This window comes from Erpetoichthys calabaricus, chromosome 2 (genome assembly GCF_900747795.2).
Source record: "Erpetoichthys calabaricus chromosome 2, fErpCal1.3, whole genome shotgun sequence".
In the NCBI taxonomy this organism is placed as follows: domain Eukaryota; kingdom Metazoa; phylum Chordata; class Cladistia; order Polypteriformes; family Polypteridae; genus Erpetoichthys; species Erpetoichthys calabaricus.
In genome coordinates this window covers 270,350,645-270,372,349 of record NC_041395.2, presented here as the reverse complement: position 1 = coordinate 270,372,349, position 21,705 = coordinate 270,350,645, and the positions used below count along the sequence as shown (strand labels likewise).

Below are 21,705 nucleotides of genomic sequence, written 5' to 3'. Positions count from 1 at the left end.
CTGTGACCACATGTACATGGGGAAAACTGCAGAACCAAACAAAATCAAATTATCACAAAAGTGTGGATAATTACTGAATTTATCTCTCATTTGGAAAAACTCTCATTTGGCACAATGTGAGAATTTCCAGCAATGGGGCAGCACTCTGTACAGGTTCTGATTTAAGTCAGCGTAAATTTCAGCTCATTAGGACACTGAAAAGGAAAAAGTGGGCTGAAAAAATAGAACGGTGGATGGTGGATGATGGAGTCATGAGAAAGGATGAGCAAATCACTGCTGACCCAATGGAAATGTTAGAAGGGCTTGGCATGTGCCATGCGAGCTTCCCATTTGTGTGATCCATGTTGGGTCCTTCCACTTCTCTGTACCGTCTTTATGACACTTTTTGTCGTTCAGGCAGCCTGTGGCATTAAATACAGTGGCTTCCAAGAGCTATGAAAATGAAACACTGGTGACAATGGCATTATATTAGCTATTCCCAGTTTGGAAATATTCTTGTTTGCCACCAGTGCATTGCCCTGTCATTATCTGCATACAAATGATCTGCTTTGTATGTGATTATTATGTTATCCTGCCCAGGATTGGTTCCTGCCTTGTGCCCTGTGTTGGCTGGGATTGGCTCCAGCAGACCCCCCCGTGACCCTGTGTTCAGATTCAGCGGGTTGGAAAATGGATGGATGGATATTGGTATTAATGGATCAGTCTGCATTAGGAAAACAAAAGTGTTTACAGAAGTGAATACTGATAAAGAGCCGTTTGTAGTAGAAATTGGGTTTTTCATTTGTCATTTTATGAATTCCTACCCGAAAGAGAATTAAAAGTAATGAACTCACTGTTTTTTACGCATTGAATAATTCCAGATACATTTCATCTCTTTTGTTTTCATTCTTTAAAGGTCTCAATGGGAACCCTGTCTGCATCGTAAATGACGACTGGTATAACTCTTCACCTCTGTCTCCTCACCCTTTAATCAAAAGTCAGCTTGCTATGACAGTGTTGGGAGTGCCAGGGCTGAAGTTGCCCTATGGAGATGGCTATGGAAATAATAGCCTACAGCAGGGAACAGGTACAGTATGTTTTGTTGAAAATGTAAACATTTACCTTCTCCGTAAATATCATTGTATTGGGAAAGAGGTAACACATGCCTGTAAATATAAATGAAATAAAGCTTATTGTATAGTGTATACAGAGAAGTTTTAAGAGGTTTACATGGCAGCAATAAACTTGCTATTCTTAGTCAAACATAGTGTATTTGGTTAATGTAGTATCAAGCTGGTATTGTCCTTTAAATTGGATAACAGGATTGAAGAAAATACATTTTTCCATTTACTAAATCTCACTTACCTTCACGTATGTGGAGATTTCATTGAGTTAGTGGACCTGAAATTTTCTTTGTAAAAATCTTGAATATGTCTTGGTATACTCTCCAACAAGCTCCCAGTACTTTCATCAGACACAGGGTTAGTCACTGATGAAGAGCAAGTGGTGTTTTCTATGCCTTAGCTAAACACACAAAATTGACTTCAACTAGATGGTCACAAATTAACACAATGTCATTTTATGGCCTGTCCCAAAGAAAATTACCAGTAAGTGTGTTCACCAGGGAATACTTAATGTTAGTAAGCTCAATTCTAGTAGCCAGTGGAAATGGAGTACAGTTCAGTGCACCGCTGACCACGCTTCACTTCAGGGATATACGTATACTAAGAACAGATGTACCTGTATGCTCTTTCTTATTAGAATTGTCTTAGGAATCACTTCCATCTAAAGTATTAGTGCTTGATTAATTCAACAAAATAAAACCATAATAAAGTCACATACATTGTTGGGTATGTACATTTGTGTCCAGTGCTTAAAGAGAACATCAGCTGCACAGAGAGTAAAGAGACCATATAAAAATGTTGATGTTGAATAAAACCCTATTTTGATCATTTACTGTTATCTCCAACAGATAATCTCAATTAGGCATGCAGGAGCCAAGTTAGAAAGGTAGATGCATATAAGCTTTGGAAATTATTACAGTTCTAATAGCTGAATACCCTTAAAATGCACACTCCACCCTTCACCCATTTCACCTGTGTGCCTTAGACCCCAAAGCAGATGGTTATGATCAGCCAAAAAAAAAAAGCAAAGCACGGAGTCCAGACTACCACAAGTATTTACACTGCTACAACTTCATATGTTAATGTCATGAACACCAAATGGATGAACTGAACAGCACACATGATGAATAATTGTCCAGCCAATAATGGCTTTGTATATTGAAGAAAATCAAACAGCACATTATACTGTATGAGCCTGACAAGACTGATTACTTTCCCATTGTTACAGGCCACGGGACAGAAACACCTCCAAAACAACAAATGCAAACTGGGAATGTCATGGCTAATCACATGCGGTTCCCCTGCAGCATGAACACTGCCATTATTGCAGTATCAGCAGTTGCTGTCACTTTCTGCTGTCCACTGTCACATGCCTCAGCATCATTGAGACCAAGCCAGGCACAAATGCCTGCATCGGGCACCTGTTTACTCTTTTTCCTATGAAGATCTCTGCCCTATTTCTTGAATACTCCTAGTATGAGCTCCACTTTCTTGCCAGAGGGGCTCCCGTCAGTCAAGTGTCTAGCTAGCCCTGTGCAGCCTTCTCGCCTTGCCTTTGAAGATCAGTCTGCAAGCTGCTCTGCCATCTGAAGAAGGAGTTGACAAAATAACCATAATATGTCTACGTCAGCTTAAGTCTGAAAACAACTTCCCAAATTTCGGAAAGCAGTATTTATATTGAGAGAACAATTTCTGTTTAGGAAAAGCACTTCTTCTCCTCTGAAAAGCGGGTTATTTGGTGAACTCTCCAAGTGAGCCTATAGTGAGATGTTGAATGTGTAGCTTCGCCTTTTTCATAACTGCACATAAACCCAACAGGAAATAAATCAGGGAAGACAAAATGTCAAGAAAAGTATACAAAATCTGCTACCCTCAAAAAGAAAGTGACTTTACAGGCTTCGTGTTTAAGGTCAATTTTACATAAAAATAGATATTACTTTTTGTTTATCATGCAGTCTTAACAAAATAAATATGTTTTCATCTCATCCAGAACTCATTCTTACCTTGTGATTTTTGCAGCTGATAAACTCTGTAAATCCTAAATGATTTTCCTGTTTAAAAATAATAATCATTTTATATTGAACAAGCGTTTTGGTAAGTGTGTACACTGATGAAAAAAATAATTTGTGAAGGCTCGGTAGTAATGGAGCGGTGGAACCCCCAGCTTAATGTGCTTTTCTTTGAACTATATTAAAAATGCGGGAACATACACCAACTAAAAGAAAATAAATGTTTCCACAAATTTATTTAAAATTTCCTAACGTAATTGTTTTCTCATCAAGTTCATTTTAAGTATTGAATGAAAATAAAATTAGTTTAAGTTTTATAACTGAAAAACTAAATGATTTAATATTATTCATCAGCTTTAATGTTAGGTGGAGCAGCGATTAGTGCTGCTGCCTCATGGACTAAGCATCATGGGTTTGAATGCCATGTCAAGTTGTTTGCTCATTCTCTCTGAGTTTGTGTGGGTTTTTCTCTGGGCTCCATCCCCAAAAACACGTTTTATGTTAATTGCTAATGGGCTCTGAAGTGAACTGGCATCCTGCATCCCTTGTAACCAGTGCTGCCAGCATTAGCTCTGCCCCCTGTGATTTTGAATTGGGCTAGGCAGGTTTGACAATGCTATGTTACCTTTTATGTTCTGAAAAGAAGACACAGAGCTCTACTAGTGTAATGGGCTTCTGGTAATGTATTGTCTGTTTTTGTAACAGTTTTACTCATTGAAATATATGTATATCCATTCCAGTTAGCTTTCATCATCTTGTTTACTTTCTTTAGCTTTGATATCAGAAGCCTGGAGGGAAGAGCTAAGAGAATTAGCAGCCAAAGTTTGCACTTCCAGACCTCAAGCAAAGGAAGACAACAAATTAGTAAGTTATTGTTGCTGGAAGTCTCTGTCAGCTTTTGCTCGAATATTGCACTACCAAGTAAGTCCACATAAACATTGTTTATTGGGAGCAGCAGCCAGATGACAGGCGAAACAAGTACAGTACATGTACCTAGGCTTTTCTCATATGGTATGGTCGTGCTTTAGTTTCCATTCTAGTATAACTTGGTTTTTCTAAATGTACTATATATACTCATTCTGATTTTGTTTGTCTATTTGTTCTGCAAAATCAATAAAAACTGGAATAGGATTCAGTAAGGGGAATGTAATAAAAGTTTTTCCTAAGCTGAAAGAAGTATTTTTACATGTGAGTAAACCTGCCTTCCTCCCAGACTGGCTGAACCTTGAATCAACCTGAAAACATCAGAGTAATCTGTACTGTGGGACCCTATTCGGTGTTGATGCAGAGAAGCTTTAGAGTCAATATTGTGTTATGCCAGGCTATTGAGGGTCTCCGATATCTGCTAACTATTGCTACATTATACAGCATATGCCAGTTACTGGGACCTGCGGACCTGGACTTCATTCAGTAGCTGGAACATCTGCCTCACACATCACAAACACTTTAAAATTTACAGTTTTTCATCACATGGATTCTTCTCAATATAAATGTACCCTTTTACTCTTGCCTAACTGTTAACATTTTGTTGGCTGGAAGACTCTATAAGGCGGTGCTGTCAAACCTTTCTTATGTCAAACCACCTTGCTTAACCCCAACCATATTACATATGCTTTCTTTTGAGCAGGTTAGTTTAGGTATTACATCATAAATTCTTCATATTGAGATATATATATTTTTATATATATATATATATATATATATATTCTGTTAGCATTAAGATGACTTGTTTTGAACACATGCTGCTGCCCCATTAATGGCATGCAATTTCTGTAGCTGAACTACATGCAGTACTCAATTTTAAAGCAAGCTTTTTAATACCATCAAAAGGTTTTGGGTCATGATTATATGTTTCAAATTTCACATCAACTTACAGTTGATTTGAAACAGATTACACAGAAATGGTACAGGTTTTGTTATTAACTTTCCTACTAACATAAGCTGATTATACTGTATACTTATAGATGTAGCTGATAAAATTACAGATTTGCGCTCTCTATTTTTCCTAGAAAGGACCTTGGCAGAAAAAGTGCAATTTCAATAGGTAGTATTCACTATTTATACCAGGAAATAGTTAAAATCACACAAAAATTATGTAACTGTGACCTGTACAAGCAGGACAGCAGTCCATGCTGTGTACAAAATGGTAATGTAACATGGGTTACTGTTGTTATGAAGACATTAAAGATGAAAATGTATTATAAAATACTGTAAATGTGATCACTGTTTCTTGTGTACTTTATACAATAGAACAGAAGGCAACATTATATATATATATATATATATATATATATATATATATATATATATATATATATATATATATATATACAGTATATAAATAGTACTAGGGTGTTGTACCGTGTTAGCCATTATAAATGTAGAGAAAAGCCAAGCAAAATGACACTTTTTATTGGCTAACTAAAAAGATTACAATATGCAAGCTTTCAAGGCAACTCAGGCTCCTTCTTCAGGCAAGATGTAAAATATATAAATAAATAAAAGTGACGGAACAGATGAAAAAGGATAGGGCGACACCGCAACCCCGTATATTATAAATGCAAAAATAATAAAACACTTCTTAACAAAAATAATGACATGAGCCTCAGATTAGACTGACAAGGATGACAACATGTTCTGTTAGGTGCAGGCCAGGCAGGAAGAGGTGGGTCCAGGGGGGGGGTGGACATCGGAAGTGACATCAGAGGTGGTTGGGCTGTCGATCACCTGGCCTGTAGAGAGAAGAAGTGAAGGAGGCGTTAATGTAAACTCCCACCTTGTGGACTGGCATTGAATTATCACCACCAGTACCTTTTGAGCTGTCTGCAAGATATAAGTGTGACACAATATGTATACACCCAACACAAGCAGGCATGGATACAAGTTAAAAGCCCAAAAAGTGTTTATTGTGGGAAACACTTTAAAAGCAGGCGTTTCCCACCAACACAGCCACAAGTAGAATAAAGCACTAAGTGCAGTATAGCACAGTACTATCAGTAGCTTGCAACGTTTAATTAGATGTTTAATGTTGCTTAAATGGAAAAAAAAATCAGTCCTAGTAATCTGGTTAATGTGCGATATAAAGTTTAGGTCAGAGTCCATGATTACCCTTTAATGCTTTATTTACAGTAGTGTTAAAATGCTTAATATATAAACAAAAAGCAGCCAGTCCTACTGTATAATAAATAAAAAATGGAGCATTTGTTCACAGTGAATCAATTTATGGAGTAATATTGAACTCCCAACATCATTAAGAGTTTTTTATTTGTGGAAAAAAGTTCTAATCATTATTGTTTGCAATGTAAAAACATACACTTGATTATGAATTCTGAACACAAATACGCCAAGCCATGGGGGATTATCAGTAGATGGGCATGTGTGTTCTTTAATTGCAACGCATTTCTCTGTCCACCAGGTCGCTGCTACCTAAAATGTTTTGAATTTCCAGGACATATCAGGCCATAAGCTTTAGGTTAAGACCAAGATCAGGGTTCTAGCCCCATTTGTTCACGAGTAATCTCATGGCAGATTGACAAACATTAGCATATACAGATTACAAAATAACAGTAAAAGTTTTTACTGTTATTAATAGTAATAGTACTAGCAGTGTCAAGTGTACAGGGCACAGTGAAATTCTTACTTGTGTGACATATCAACATGTATGTATGGTTAAAGGAGGGAGCCTTCTGGAACAGGTCCCTGAATAACACCCAAGAGGGCAGAAAGTACAAAAATGATCACAGTGGAGAGATAATCAGGTGAAGAACACACCTAAACAGAGAGATAAGTAAACCCTGCAGTCACTCTGGCTTATTTAAATTGGTCTTGAACCCATGTCTAACCACCGGAAAAGCTAATTCATTTATCCATCTTAATAATACACTTAAGAATTCCCTCCCTCGCCTTCAGTCTCTTTCTACCCCGATCATAGCTTCTGTTCCTGCTACCAGAGTTCACCAGGTGAGGCTCCATAATCAGTTCTGATGTCAGTGGCTCAGCTGCTTTGGCTACAGATGCACCAGGTTAGACCACCCTCCAGCAGTTCCTGGGGTGCCTCTATACCCATCCTGCAGTTTTTCTTAAATGGCCTGGTTGGCAGAGTACTGCCTTCCTGCTAGACACCCCCAGAACTTTACCTTCAATGAGTAGCCTGGTCCTGCTTTCCACTAAGTGGCCACATGCTCCTCTATATTGGTCAGAAAGTTTTTTGCCCATTGTCTAGTCTCTTACTGTCTGATGTTGGAGGCCAGGCATCTCTGCCATCTGCTGGGTGTCTTGCTCCATAGCTTCCTGGGAATGCATTGCTTACTTATGGCCAGGTTTCTACCCTTTTTCTTTCAGTGCTCGAGCCTTTATATATTCTGATGAAGCCCGTTCCTCTGGCAACCTCTTGACAGCTGGGCATCTCTTCACAATATGTTACCAGAGGTTAGGAAAAAATAATGGGTATCACACAGCTCTGTTCAGCGAGCCCATTTGCTTACGCATACTGTACACTTTTAGCTTACTATACTATAAAAACATAGAAAATAAGAATTCAGTAGCTAAATGTAAGTGCACTTGTTCAGGGAAGTGAATGGCCAGCTGTCTGTTGGTAAGGAAGTGTGTGAGAGAGAGAAAGAGATTTAATAGTCTAAGTGTCTTTTAGACTGGCATTCCTTAAGAAATACGTTGGTACTTAATTAGTAAGCTGCTGAAAAAGAAAACACCTGTACTGAAATTATAAAATAGATTGTCAAATCTAAATGTCATCTGCGGAGGAACTTTTGTTCCTTAGAACAATTCCTACTCCCCCACTATAACATTGTGCTGTCCCACCCAATTCTTTCAGTTATTTTTAATTGGCAGTGTTAGCCAGATACAAGAGAATCGCCAAAGTATCATATTTTATTTGCTTTAATATCTCTACAATCGGTAATGAGTGAAAATATTTAACATTCTTGAAACAACACATTCTCACAATTATAGAGCATACAGTATACATATACTGTATGTGTGCCTAAGACTTTTGCACAGTTGTTTATGTGCAGTCATAGTCACATTAAATTAAGACTGTAATATCCAAAATAAACATCAATAATTAACATTGGACAAGACTGTAAATTATTCAAGAAGAATGACATTCACAGATGTGAAGTGCAAACTTAAAGTGATAATCTGAAACTTTTGTAAACTTACACTAATTTTGTCCCGCCTAACGTTCAGGAGACTTTTTAAATTCATTTTGAATTTTTACTTGTTCTAAATTGATTTTAGTTCCAAGAAAAGCATTCTCTAAAACAGTCTGACAACATGGCATGTAGCTTTTCTGTTTTCAGTATTTCATTTTCACTGTTTACAGGCAGAGGAGGTGCGCAGAAGCACACAATATTCAGTAAAGACGGGAAGAATAATTCCACCTTCCTCTCATGCATCAAGTCGTCATTCATCCCAAAAAAGGCGATCCAGAGTCAACGACCATGCACCATCTCCAGCTTTTTATGATCAGGAACTAATAGTGAGTATGAATAATAATAAATAAAAAAGTGGTATTTGTTTCAAACACACCACATAAAGCGTAGTTCAGTTCTTAGAAGCATCATTGATGGACTAATTGTGCAGAATTGTCAAGAGTGTTTTGCCTTCCAGAATTAGGCAAATCATTAATGAAATGGAGCACATGAATTCTTGCTATTGCCTGCAGGCCTCTGGGATTCCTAAGTGTGCTTTTGATGTAAGATGTTTTAAAAAATCTTGAAATGTTCATTCCAAAAATACAGACATTGTTTAAAAGACTGTAGAAACTGAGAACTTTAGCAATGCCTTCTTCCAACAGATGAGACAATACACTCCTGGTGAGTTTGCCGGTTGAGGTAAAGGTTAATTAGTGACTTGAAATACTCTTTAACATTTAAAAGCTCATGTAGCTCATATAGACAGTCTCTCTAGAAATGTTTCTGTAAATTTAGGAAGGATACAAATACAAAATCCTGAGTCAATAGTTGTGATACATCAAATACTAATACCACACAAGGCAGAATCACTTACATGTTTCAATTACTTTACTTTATTCTGCAAATTTCCCATTGCCAATTAACATAACATGAATGTCTTTGTGATCTGCAAGGAGAAACTGTGAGAAATGCAGAAAATCTACTCAGGCAGTAGCCACGCCAGGACTGGAATTATGTCTGCTGAAGCTGGGAGGCAGCATTGCTAATCACCATACTATTATGGTGACCATCTCTATCATGGAAATCTTTTGTATTTTAATATAATTATAATATACTGTACATACTGTTTATATGTGTGCGTGTCTGTGAATGTATGTATATTGTACGTGTAACTAATTACTCTGTGGATAGATCTGGTAAATGTAGGCAGCCTGACCAGCTTTGTGTTATTTGACATTCAATAGGTTTTAGAACTGCTCTGCCAAATTCTGCAAACTGATTCTTTAACTAATGTTCAACAATGGCTTCTATCAGCTGGCCAGCGAGGTAAGAACAAGCACCCTTACTATAAATAAAAAGTCTTCTTTTGTCTTTTCAGTGACCATTGTATTCTAGAGCCCACTCAAATACATACCCACTCTCACACTCACACAGGCCCAACTGCACATCATCAATTAATCTACAATACATTTCTTTGGGATGTGGGAGGAAACCCAGTAGTACCCGGAGGTAAACTGGCCCAGACATGGAAAAAATGTGCCAATGTCAGATAGGCACAAATCAGATAACCCATGATGAAGGATCTGCCAACCAATGGACAACTGTGTTGTAACATTATTCTGCAATTTTTAGCTATGTTTGTGCTTTACCTTCTTGTAATAAATATACATTATGTACTGTATAAAGACAGATAGAGAAATAACAAGGCTCACTTTCAGCTTCATAAATCTCACAGATAACGGGTCTGATAGCCTTGTGGAAATGGTGTCACTGTTCATTGATACCTTAACTACCTGGTAAAAGGTCATTTTATAAAAAGTGGGATTACTTTGGGGTTATTCAGAGAGTGAAGGGGTATCCAGTGCTAGGCTGAGTAGGAGATATGCAATACGAACAACTGTGCAGTATATGCGTGGGAGAGGAGAAGTCAAGTAAAGAGAATACAATGCCACTCCAGCTGAATGGCATCCACCTTTTAGGGACACTGTGGTGAAGCAACCATTTGCTCCTGTGGACCACTACATCTCCTGTGGCATCTAATAACAAATGCTACTTGGGTGGCAAGGGAACACAGTGCAAACTAGCACAATTTTACTTTAATACAAAATATTAAAACCTCACACTCTGTTGTCCTCACTCTCTTATGATCTATCTATCTATCTATCTATCTATCTATCTATCTATCTATCTATCTATCTATCTATCTATCTATCTATCTATTCTGAGTTTATTTTATTATATCACAAACCAGCTGTATTTTTTTTTTATTGAAAGTGTTTTCAAATATTCTATATTTCTAGCGGTTAACCCTCCAAAAATTCATTCACGTAGATAGTGTAATGTGGTGACTATTTCTGTTATAATTCCCTTGAGCGCCTGCTAGTATTGTCTTTAAATTATTATTATTATGTCAGACAACTAGAGTTCAAGGTTTTCTTTTCAAAGAAAAAGAAGGATTGTTTTTCTTTAGATGTAGGACCTTGTGGGTAAGCAAGCAGCTGGACCAGCACCAATTGCTGAATGCCTGCAAGTGTTCCAACTGTATGAAATAAAAAGCAGAATTAGTGCTGCATTGCACAAATGTTTTTTCCGTATGAAAGGCACTATATAAAATACACTATCCGCCATACAGTATTATCATCACAACACATCTTTGACAGTTGTTACAAGTAACTGAGTGAAGTCTTCAATGATTCAAACTGATAAAGCAGTTGTATGAATGAACTGAAACATTTTTTTTGCTCCTTAGAAAAAGATCTGATTATGGGGATGATTCAGTCAGCAATTGGCAACTTTCACTTTAACAATCCGTTTGTGACTGAGAACCAAGAGGGTCGGTTTCACACACAGGCATCTCCACCAGCCCGGACATCTTTTGGGCAGTTGTCAACTGGGAACAGTGAAAGCAAGAAATATTCCACCAGGTAAAATTTTATTTTGTTGCCATGAAAGTTTAAAGTAGATAAAGTAGCAGTAGAAAGGATTACACTTTAAAACCAGTTTATGCTGAAATAAATTAGCCTTGTGGCATTTACAGATAACATGCACACCCCATTATTAATAATTATTAAGTGCAAATGGGTGACCAGTGAGTGACCATGGGTGAATACACAAGTTTGGCATTCTGTCTTAGGTTACTTTATGCCATCTGTATACTTGGAAGTAGCTGAAAAAATACAGCAAGATAAAATCATTTGAATATTTATGTAATGATTTCAAAATATCAGTTCTGTGATTCAGTTGATACATTCATCGTCAGGGATGTGACATGCGTTAGGATTTATATCTGCTTCATATTAGCAGAACTGTATTCACTCCTCCACATGTGAGATATGGCGTTGTGCTGTACAGCAGAGAAAGAAAACGATTCATCCATCCCTCCATTATCCAAACCTGTTGTTTCTGTTAAATGTAAGAGTGTACAGGCAGGAATCAAAGTCTGACAGAACAACATTTCATCACAGTGTACACTCGCTCACTCTGAAACCCCAGTGAAGTTTCTAGCACGTCTACGATAAAATTCAAACGTGGTTAGCATGAGTAAGCCGTGTTTCATCCAGGACGTTAAGGGCCAGTCAGAGTCATGAAGTAAATAAAAACTTGTATGATCCTTCGTGACAAACGGTCAAATTATGGATTATAATGTATTTAATTATGTATCTTAATATGTGTAAGATTATGTTAATATTTATGGAAAGGCGTTCTCTGGCATCTTAGAAAACATATATTCTAGAGTTTATTAACTATATGTTATTTGTATCATGTGATGCTCTGCCTTCTCTTTAATCACAATCTTGGGCTGGCTGTGGAGAGTCTGCACTCTTCTCACTGCATGACTTATTATTAATTTCAGTTCTTTTTTAATAATAGGTTAAAAATTGTCTTTAAAAACCAAAATTCTGAAATGAATGTTTACAAAGACTTGGAGTACTTATATATTATGCATGTGATCTGTAAAATTCAATCATAGTTTATTGGCAACTGTACATTGATGCATTTAAAAAATATTGATTTCATTGGAAATACTTAAATGCAAATTGTCCCAGCTAAATGAAGCTTGGTAGCAAAAAAATAAATAAATAAATGCTATAATTTAAAATTTCTGAATTCCTTCACGTGTTCCAGCTTTATGAAACATGACAGAAACGGTGTTGTTACTGTGCTTTTGTACAGAAGATAAACTAAATTGTGTCCACCATACAATACTATCATCACTTATATATTCGCCATCATTCTAGATACCACTAGGTAGACATTGACAGTTTTTAGAAGTAACTGAGTACCATCTTCCAGATTAAAAATTTGTATACACGAAGTAGTCAATTAGAAATACAGGAAAATTGCATGTTTTTTTTTTTGTAATCATTTTTTTATTGAACACAAATAGCAAGGCAACAAAAGGGAAAAAAATTACATTTTTATGTATGGTTGACTGAAAATGAATGAATAAAAGTTTTCTGTTTCAATAGTTGATTTAAGCCCTCGTATTATGCACCCAGGCCCACTAACAAGGTTGGACCTGTTTAATGTTCACCGCCTTTTTTCTTTTCCACTATTTTGAAGTTTGCCACTTGCTGGATTCCTTTTCTGGATGTCGATATGAATGCCTGCAGAGGCCGTGGTGATGTGGTGGTCACTGATTGGCATCATTCTGTGTAATTAGAGCATTTTTTAAAAAATATTTGCTTTTCTGTAAAAAATGGAACCACAAGTGCACTGGTACAGAGACAATGTGTAAGCACTTGTTGCTGTTTGGACAGATGAATTGTGATTTATGTAGGCGAATATTGAGAGCTCTTGAAGAAACGGGCAGTGTAACACAGTATCAATAAAAAAAGCTAAAACATGAGTATAAAAAACAAGCAGTGCCACAGGTAAAGGTGTAATTAGCAGTCACTTATGTTGGATGTTTGGTAATGTACAAGATACACCTCCTCGAGTGTTCTTATTTATAATGAAAGAGCCTGGCCATTGGCCCTCTCTGGCATTCCCCCATGTCAGACTAATTTCAAGGCACAAACTGAGCTGTATGAGAAAACTGGAAGAGCACAAAGACGCAGACAGAATGGACAAATCCAGAGAACAACAGTAAGCAGGGTGGGAACTGAACACAGATGCCTAGGACCATGAGTTAGATGAGCTCACCCCTCTTCCCAACTAAGCCCAGTGATCTGTGCTCATCTTCTTTATCAGCAAAGTCCTGCACTTAACAGTCTGTTTTATGTTTGTTGAAATTAAATGTGGCGTAATGTTTTGTTTTTTCAGATTCTACCACGAAAAAAAACCTGCACCCATTGCAGAAGAAGAAAGACCAGGTAGTGAAGTCTTCTTCTGATAAAATTTGAGTGAATATTTCAAAGTAGATGTGTGCTTTGGCTGTCAGTGATGGTGTTTGCTTTCTCTCACTCCCACAGTTCATATAGGAACAGCAGAGGTTCTTCAAGTTCACAATGAGGCAGCAGTGAGCGGCACTGAAACTCAACATGAAGCTTCTGCAGAATCAAAAGAAAACAGAATGTAACACAATTCCATGTGCAGGAGGGTCTGCAGTGCCCACGTAAAACGAGAGAGTGTGTGTGTGTGTGTGTGTGCCATGCAGGCTTCAAGCACAGATGTGTGATAAAGTCAGTCTCCAGACAGGCAAGGCCCCGGTATCACATTTAGTCTCATCAGAGGTAACTACACAGTCATTCAGGGTTACACAAAATCACCTATTAAGACGTTAGTTAAACCCAGTTACATGTCATAGTCTGCCACCTGATTAGCGCTGTTTTATTATCATATTTTTGGAATTATTGTGTCCTCAAGGAGCCTTGTAACCATGTCATCCCGTTTTGGTTTTTGGTCCTCAAGAAATGTTCTTTTTATAAATGTATACAGACCACTTCTTAATTATTGATATGGAAATAAAACTATGGCCAAATAGGCTATTCTGCATGATAAAAACTGCTCAAAATGAAGGCACTTTTGATTTCTGAAAAAATCACAAAATAAATACTCTAGATTTAACTACTAAATGGCTGAGTTTACAATCTCACGCAGATAGGAGGGTGTCAGTCCCATCAAGTTAAGGACACTGCGGACAGAAGATAAATGCATAAAAAATGAGGCAAATGCACCCAAGGATAAAAGTGTCTGTTTAAATATTATTGAATCACTTTATTAATAAAACATCAGTTCTGTTTATGATTTAGTGCCTAGAACAGGATTTAAAGCAGTATTGTCTATCTATGGAGGGCATGAGCAAACTGTTTAGTACGTAATAAGCTGCCACGTACCGTCTTGTGTTGGAATTACCCTTTGTGGTTCCCTCCAGGCATCCCTTTTCAGTCGGCAGTGTCATATTACTGTCTCTTAGAGGTTTTATAGCAGGGCTATTCAAATACAAATTCCGTTGGGCCAGACATTTTCAGTGGCCGGTAAGCAGCAGGTAATGGCAAATTTGAATGCAACACAAATGAATGTACTGAAAAAGAAGTAATGTTTATGCGTTGTTTCCCTTTTAAATCTGGGGAACACATGTGATACAGGCACATTAAAAACAGAACTGAAAATCAATATAAAGCTGTAACTGAACAGAATCTCAGATTGTAGCAATATTTTTTTCTGCTTTTGAAATAAAAAAACAAACATTTTGGTCATATCTGTCCTAGGCACATCTCAAAGTGCACAAAAATAAAACAGTGTACAATATTAGCAATAACATTTGTTTCCCTTTTGAAATAAAATAAACATTTTGGTTACACCTGACCCAGAATATTATATTTATTATCAGAATAAAAAAGAACCATCAGCGCTATCAAAGCTGATGACAGTAACTAAGACACATGAAAACAACGTCTACTGCGCGCTGAGGGAACAGAAGTTCCTTTTGAATCACCACATGTGTGTTGATATTGTGACGTGTCTCACTACTGCATGGGCTGTGGGGGCTCAGGGCACCTCCCTAGAGAGAGCTGAGTGACAGGATCAGGGTGAGAGGGGAGCAGAAAGAGGTAGAAAAGTGGAAAGCTACCCCTGTTTTGTTTTGGAGGTGTCCCCATGACCCAAACACGGAGCCGTAGAGCACCGTTTATTGCACGGCCCACCAAATAAAAAGCCATTTGGCACTGAGAAGTGGCTCTTATTTGAAGGGTTGTCACAATATCATAGACCACTACCACCACTTCTAGATACACAACAATGTGCTGCATTGTGGGGTGAATGTTGCCAGGCCACGTGGAGTGGTCTGTACTACTGCAGGAATTTCTGAAGGCTTGTGTAAAATTTTTTTTGGTTTTTCACTGCATTTTTGGGTTTTGACCACAGGCTAGGCCACTGAGTGGTTAATTCTAGACCGCATGTGGCCTGCGGGCCGCCACTTGAATAGGCCGACTTTTGTCACTAGCAGCAGTAGGAGTGACAGTAGTAGAATTAAAACCTATCAAACGTATTTACAAGAAACTGAAGATTCACCCCAGTTTAGCTCTTCAGTTCTTCAACAGTTTGCTAGTTTTAATCCCATCTGTGATATCACCATTAAATCTCCATTTGCTCAACCTGAAGTGATTCAGCTCCTACAGCCTTTCCTATTAACTCCCATCCCAGGGCTACTCAGACAGCGTAGTTGTGCTTTTCTGGATTTCTTCAGTACATTTCTGTCCTCCTTGTAAAGTTGGGGTGAAAGCTGCACATAGTATTCCAGATGAAGCCTCAAAAGCTCACTAAATATCAACAGCTGTTCCTAAGTGAATCAAATGTAAGGTTAAGCTCAAGCAAATATCTATTTTAATTTATGGATGTTCTCAGTTATTTAGAATTGTACTGAAAGTAAACAAGTAGAAATGCTGAACAGCCACTGCAGTGCATGGAGTTGGAAATCTAAATATATATTTAATGCAATAAGGCATAAATAAATCCTTCTGGTCTTTTTCTAATATTAGAATTTTTGTTGTCTTCTTAACAACTTGAGACTGAAAATGTCAGAAATGTGTTGATTTCAGAAGTAAGGCATTGATCACTTTACGCAGGCTTAACAGCTGCATGAATTCTGTTTGACCCATACATCCGTTCATGGGACCTACCAAAGTGAGTTCAGGGATGCAGGGTGCCAGTCCATCTCAGAGCACACACGGTCACACGCTGACACTGGACTAGAGTCACCACTTACTCGAACGTGCAGGTCTGTGAGACGTGGGAGGAAAAACAACCTAAAATGCAATCAGACGGGTAAAATGGACAAACACAGTACCGAGAGTAAGCCGGGTTTGAGCAGAGGACTGTGGGGCATTGTCTTAGTACCACTGTACCAGCACGTTAACATTTAGTGAACCAGCTTACTCCAATTTGCGGACCAGATAGGAAGCATCCCAGACATGTCTGTATTTAAAATATAATGTCTGTTTAAGATGGATAGATCTGAGTATAATTCTCTAACATAAAATATAACACTGTGTCAGTGTTTTCAGAATTACTACACTTTTGAAGAGAAAGTAGTTTAAAATATTCTACATTGATTTTGTACACAAATGCTTCAAGCACTGTTTTGGTAATGGAGGTATCATTGCTCATGGAGACTGCTGTTGTTTCACAGCCCCAGATGGGCAGCATGTGGACTTTAGACACACAGACGGCAGAGCATTTCTTAGGAGCTGGAGGTTGGTAGAAATAACCAGTGCTCACCTTTGTACATAATACAGCTGGATATATTGTTTAGTCTTCCTCTGAATAAATATTGTTTTTATGTCCATTGTGAGTTTAAATCCCATCTCAGGTATTGTCTGTGTAAATTTCACATGCTGTCCATCTTCTCCTCTCTCGTCTTAAAGATGTGCAGACCAGGCTCATTGGTGACTGTGTATTGGCCGACTACCACTGGAAATGCCCCATGATGGACTGTCCAGTGCTGTCCAGACTGGAATGTGCAGGGTCCAGTGAAAATTTTGGTAATTATTCTGTTAGTAAATGAAATAATACTAATAATGAGATAAGTACTGCTCTATTTAAAATTTTCAGTATTATGTTACATGAGTTATTAATGCCTTGACTAATCTCACGGTGTGTGCCTTTAATGCGTATTTTCTTATGTTTGGAGGTGTCAATTGGCCTTTCAGTTGAATGGATGAAGAACACCTGAAGAAAGCCAGTTTTGAATGAATTGCTGCATGCGTCTAAATTTAGTGAAAGATGTTCAGTTTATTGGGTAACTAGGGGGCTCTGCCCCCTGCTCGCTTCGCTCGCCAACCCCTGGTGTTGTGAATTTACAAAGAGCGTGATGTATGAATGAGATATAGCATAGTGTGAAGGTGTAGATGACGCATATAGGAAGCAAATAAAGTTGTCCATGTCCAAAAGCGGGCTCAGAGAGGTAGATGCTAACTTTGTCTATGGTTTGTCCTTGTGATTTGTTGATGGTCATGGTCAAGGCAGGTCTAATGGGGAACTGTCGCCGTTTAAGTGTAAAAGGTAATTCCAGGTCAGAAGTTGTAAGGTAATTGTAGGAATTAGAACAGTATTGTTAGCATGTGATTCTGTAAGAAGTTTTGCTTTAATAACATTGTGTGGCATGGTGCTGACGACTAAACGTGTACCATTGCATAAACCCTGTTTAGTGTTAAGGTTTCTTAATAGCATGATTATTGTTCCATTTTTAAGGCTAAGATTGTGTTGTGGTAATCCGGCTGGGTTAATAGTGTTCAAATATTCTAAGGGGAAATTAAGATGGTCATTGTCGTCATCAGAGTCAACTTTGTCAGAGCTTAGAAAGAGCTGTGCCACTCCAGGAAGTAATGAAATGACCTGGTTATTAATGTGATCAACATTAATATTTTTTGGACATAATATAGTTCGTTGTGTTAAAAGGGGTATTTGGTGTAATGAGATTGTTGTTCCAAATATCTCCGTAACTCTTTTGAAAGCAATGCCAATTGTCTGCGTATTTTAAGGTGGATTGAAGAATAGCCGAGCGCATGGAATGTGGAACAATAGCTAAGCACTGTGTAAAATCTCCTCCTAATAAAAGTACCTTTCTTCCAAATGGAATATTATTATTCATCAACGTTTGTAGAAGTTTATCAATGGTGTTGAGTAAGTGACTGGATGCCATTAGATGCAAAAGCAAATGAACTATTGTAGGATCTAATGCAGTTCATAAAGTTTTTACTTTTAGGTACTGCGTTAGTTAGAAGCTTCTGTAGATATGCAGGATATGAATGTAAAGGAGGCAGTCAAATGTGACCCTTTTGACAATAACGTGTAAATTCATTACTTGTATTGCCAGTTGTTTCTTTAGGGAAGTTAAGTGAATGACAATGATTGCAAATGACATCCATTAACCCCAATGAATTTTCATGAATAGTGGACTCATTATTGAACGCGTTGTGAGCTAACTGGCGCAATCGTTTAGCAGGTGTCTGTCGTTGATGTCTTTCACGTGAATGTTTTGTCTGTGCCGTTTGAGAGGCACGTCGTTGTATGTGCAGGATTTGGGACGTGCTATTCTTGAGCTGTAATCGATTTGCCTGTGCTGTGTGAGAAGCTCGTTGCAGTTTACGGCGTTGTTTGTATTGAGCCTTGCCCGTTTTTGTATGTCGGTTAGTCATCCGACATGTATTGTTTTTTTTCATGTGGGTTCGTGTGTTTGGTCCCGTCACTCGAGCCGTATCGTTTTGTACCCGTGAGCGTGAATTCATGACTTGTTTGTTCTTCAGCGTTAGAAATATGGATAAGTAATAAGGAGGATCGTACTCTCTGTTAATATGGAGCCTTTTCTGTGGTTGAACGGTTAATAGTGCATCAGTGTAATGAGATCGACCTATGCTGCATAATTTGAATGTGTTCAGATGACGTATATTTAATACGGACGGTTCGTTCAGTAATGGGGCTTTGTGTCTCATTTCTTATTTATGTTAGTGTGTTCGTGGGTCCGAGCTGTGCCACTCCAGGAAGTAATGAAATGACCTGGTTATTAATGTGATCAACATTAATATTTTTTGGACAGAATATAGTTCGTTGTGTTAAAAGGGGTATTTGGTGTAATGAGATTGTTGTTCCAAATATCTCTGTAACTCTTTTGAAAGCAATGCCAATTGTCTGTGTATTTTAAGGTGGACTGAAGAATAGCCGAGCGCATGACATGTGAAACAATAGCTAAGCACTGTGTAAAATCTCCTCCTAATAAAAGTACCTTTCCTCCAAAGGGAATATTATTAATCATCCACGTTTGTAGAAGTTTATCAATGGTGTTGAGTAAGTGAGTGGATGCCATTAGATGCAAAAGCAAATGAACTATTGTAGGATGTAATGCAGTTCATAAAGTTTTTACTTTCAGGTACATCGTTAGTTAGAAGCTTCTGTAGATATGCAGGATATGAATGTAAAGGAGGCAGTCAAATGTGACCCTTTTGACAATAACGTGTATTCATTACTTGTATTGCCAGTTGTTTCTTCAGGGAAGTTAAGTGAATGACAATGATTGCAAATGACATTCATTAATGCCAATGAATTTTCATGAATAGTGGACTCTTTATTGAACGCGTTGTCAGCTAAGTGGCGCAATCGTTTAGCAGGTGTCTAAATATGGATAAGTAATAAGGAGGGTCGCACTCACTGTTAATATGGAGCCTTTTCTGTGGTTGAACGGTTAATAGTGCATCAGTGTAATGAGATCGACCTATGCTGCATAATTTGAATGTGTTCAGATGACGTATATTTAATACGGACGGTTCGTTTAGTAATGGTGCTTTGTGTCTCATTTCTTATTTATGTTAGTGTGGTTGTGGGTCCGAATCCTGCTTTTTGTGTATGTTTCGTGTGCTATGTCCGTAGTCTGTCCCGTTTTGTGTCCAATGGGTTTGTATGGCGCTCGCGTCTGACTTCTTTTTTTTTTTTTTTGTGCTAGGGGGCGTTGTCTCATTTGTGTGTCGTGGGTCTCAATTCTCTTCTTTGTGTGTGTTCCGTTTCGCGTCTGACTCCTTTTTTCTGTGTGCTATGGGCGCCTCATTTCTTATTTTACGTTGCTTTGCATCCGGTTTCCGTTGCTTGGAAGGGGGGTTTTGTGGGGGCGCTTGCGCAGTACGTCTTTTGCGGCTACGGCCCATGGCCGGATGTCCCTGCGTCCATCCGGTGTTACCATTCTCGGTTAGTAATATGGATGTGGGACTCACCTGCTCTGTATGCGAATGTCAACAGATCTGTGACTGGCAAACATTTAAATGCCGAGAGTCTGCCCTCTAATTTGATTTACCTTTAATTTAGATTAAGGAAATATATAAATAAATTAGGTTCTTCATATAAGTAAAAAGTACTATATAAGTGTACCTATATATCTATATTGAATGATTTTATAGGATGGCACGGTGGCACAGTGGGTAGCGCAGTGCCTCACAGTTAGGAGACCTGGGTTCGCTTCCCGGGTCCTCCCTGCGTGGAGTTTGCATGTTCTCCCCGTGTCTGCGTGGGTTTCCTCCCACAGTCCAAAGACATGCAGGTTAGGTGTATTGGCGATTCTAAATTGTCCCTAGTGTGTGCTTGGTGTGTGGGTGTGTGTGCCCTGTGGTGGGCTGGCACCCTGCCCAGGGTTTGTTTCCTGCCTTGCGCCCTGTGTTGGCTGGGATTGGCTCCAGCAGACCCCTGTGACCCTCTAGTTAGGATTTAGCGGGTTGGATAATGGATGATTTTATAATTGTTCTATTGTTCTGAAGCAGATTTGAGAATCTGAATGAATTATTGTTTAGTGTGTTACTCATTGTAAACTGTATCAAAAAAACAAAAGCTACCCCCTTCTGTTGAGATCAATCATATTTAGAAAAATAAAATGTGGCCTTGCACCCATGTAGATGAAATTGAGGAAAAGTAGAGGTGGTCATGTCCACAAGTCTGAGACATAGACAGGTGAACGCAGTACAGAGTTAGACTCGACCTTGCTAATATCTGTGCGGGGCCTCTTGGGGGGTTCACAAGGTATCTTAATATTCAGAACTAAATCTTGTATTTGTCCTTCTCACTATAGTGATCCCTGCCAAAGCCACTTCATATTATTCTCCATATTATAGTGAGAAATGCTGTCCAGTCAGCTTAGTTTCTAGCAATATTGCGAACACCCAATTCTTGCCCAAAGCAGGATTAGGCTGGCTTGTGCCTGTTGTTTCCATGATACGCCGTCACCCCTGGAAACCCCAACTGAGCCCAGAGCTCCTCCATTCTGTGCAGCTCAGCTTCTTTTACCCTGGTACTATAGAGACGGCATCGCTCTGTAGCTGAACTCTCTCTAGCGTATTGAGGCCTTTCATGTTATGAGATGACGTGCAGCACTCCGTCATGGGTGACACTTAAGGACTTCATTCCTTCAGGCTAAGGAGAACACTTCTTTAAAATAACCATTAATTATAGTTGTACAGTAGTTACATTCTTAAATTGCCTCGACTAGTAAAGTGTTTTGTTGTCCTCTACTATGGTAATGCT

The 21,705-nt window shown here is 38.4% G+C and overlaps 2 protein-coding genes across 2 annotated transcripts in view; both read left to right on the top strand.

The window, feature by feature from the left end:
* tbata (thymus, brain and testes associated) overlaps positions 1 to 13,969 on the top strand; it is a 50,702-nt gene extending 36,733 nt beyond the window's left edge. Inside the window, exons 4-10 of the mRNA XM_028795533.2 lie at positions 896 to 1,066; positions 3,885 to 3,976; positions 8,454 to 8,609; positions 9,510 to 9,591; positions 11,015 to 11,189; positions 13,531 to 13,580; positions 13,680 to 13,969. Coding sequence (XP_028651366.1) covers positions 896 to 1,066; positions 3,885 to 3,976; positions 8,454 to 8,609; positions 9,510 to 9,591; positions 11,015 to 11,189; positions 13,531 to 13,580; positions 13,680 to 13,786 — 833 coding nt within the window. The 3' untranslated portion in view covers positions 13,787 to 13,969. The remainder of the gene's footprint in view (positions 1 to 895; positions 1,067 to 3,884; positions 3,977 to 8,453; positions 8,610 to 9,509; positions 9,592 to 11,014; positions 11,190 to 13,530; positions 13,581 to 13,679) is intronic.
* Positions 1 to 21,705, top strand: part of LOC114644829 (protransforming growth factor alpha-like) — a 157,908-nt gene that overhangs the window by 73,535 nt on the left and 62,668 nt on the right. The gene's annotated exons all lie outside the window — the stretch shown is intronic.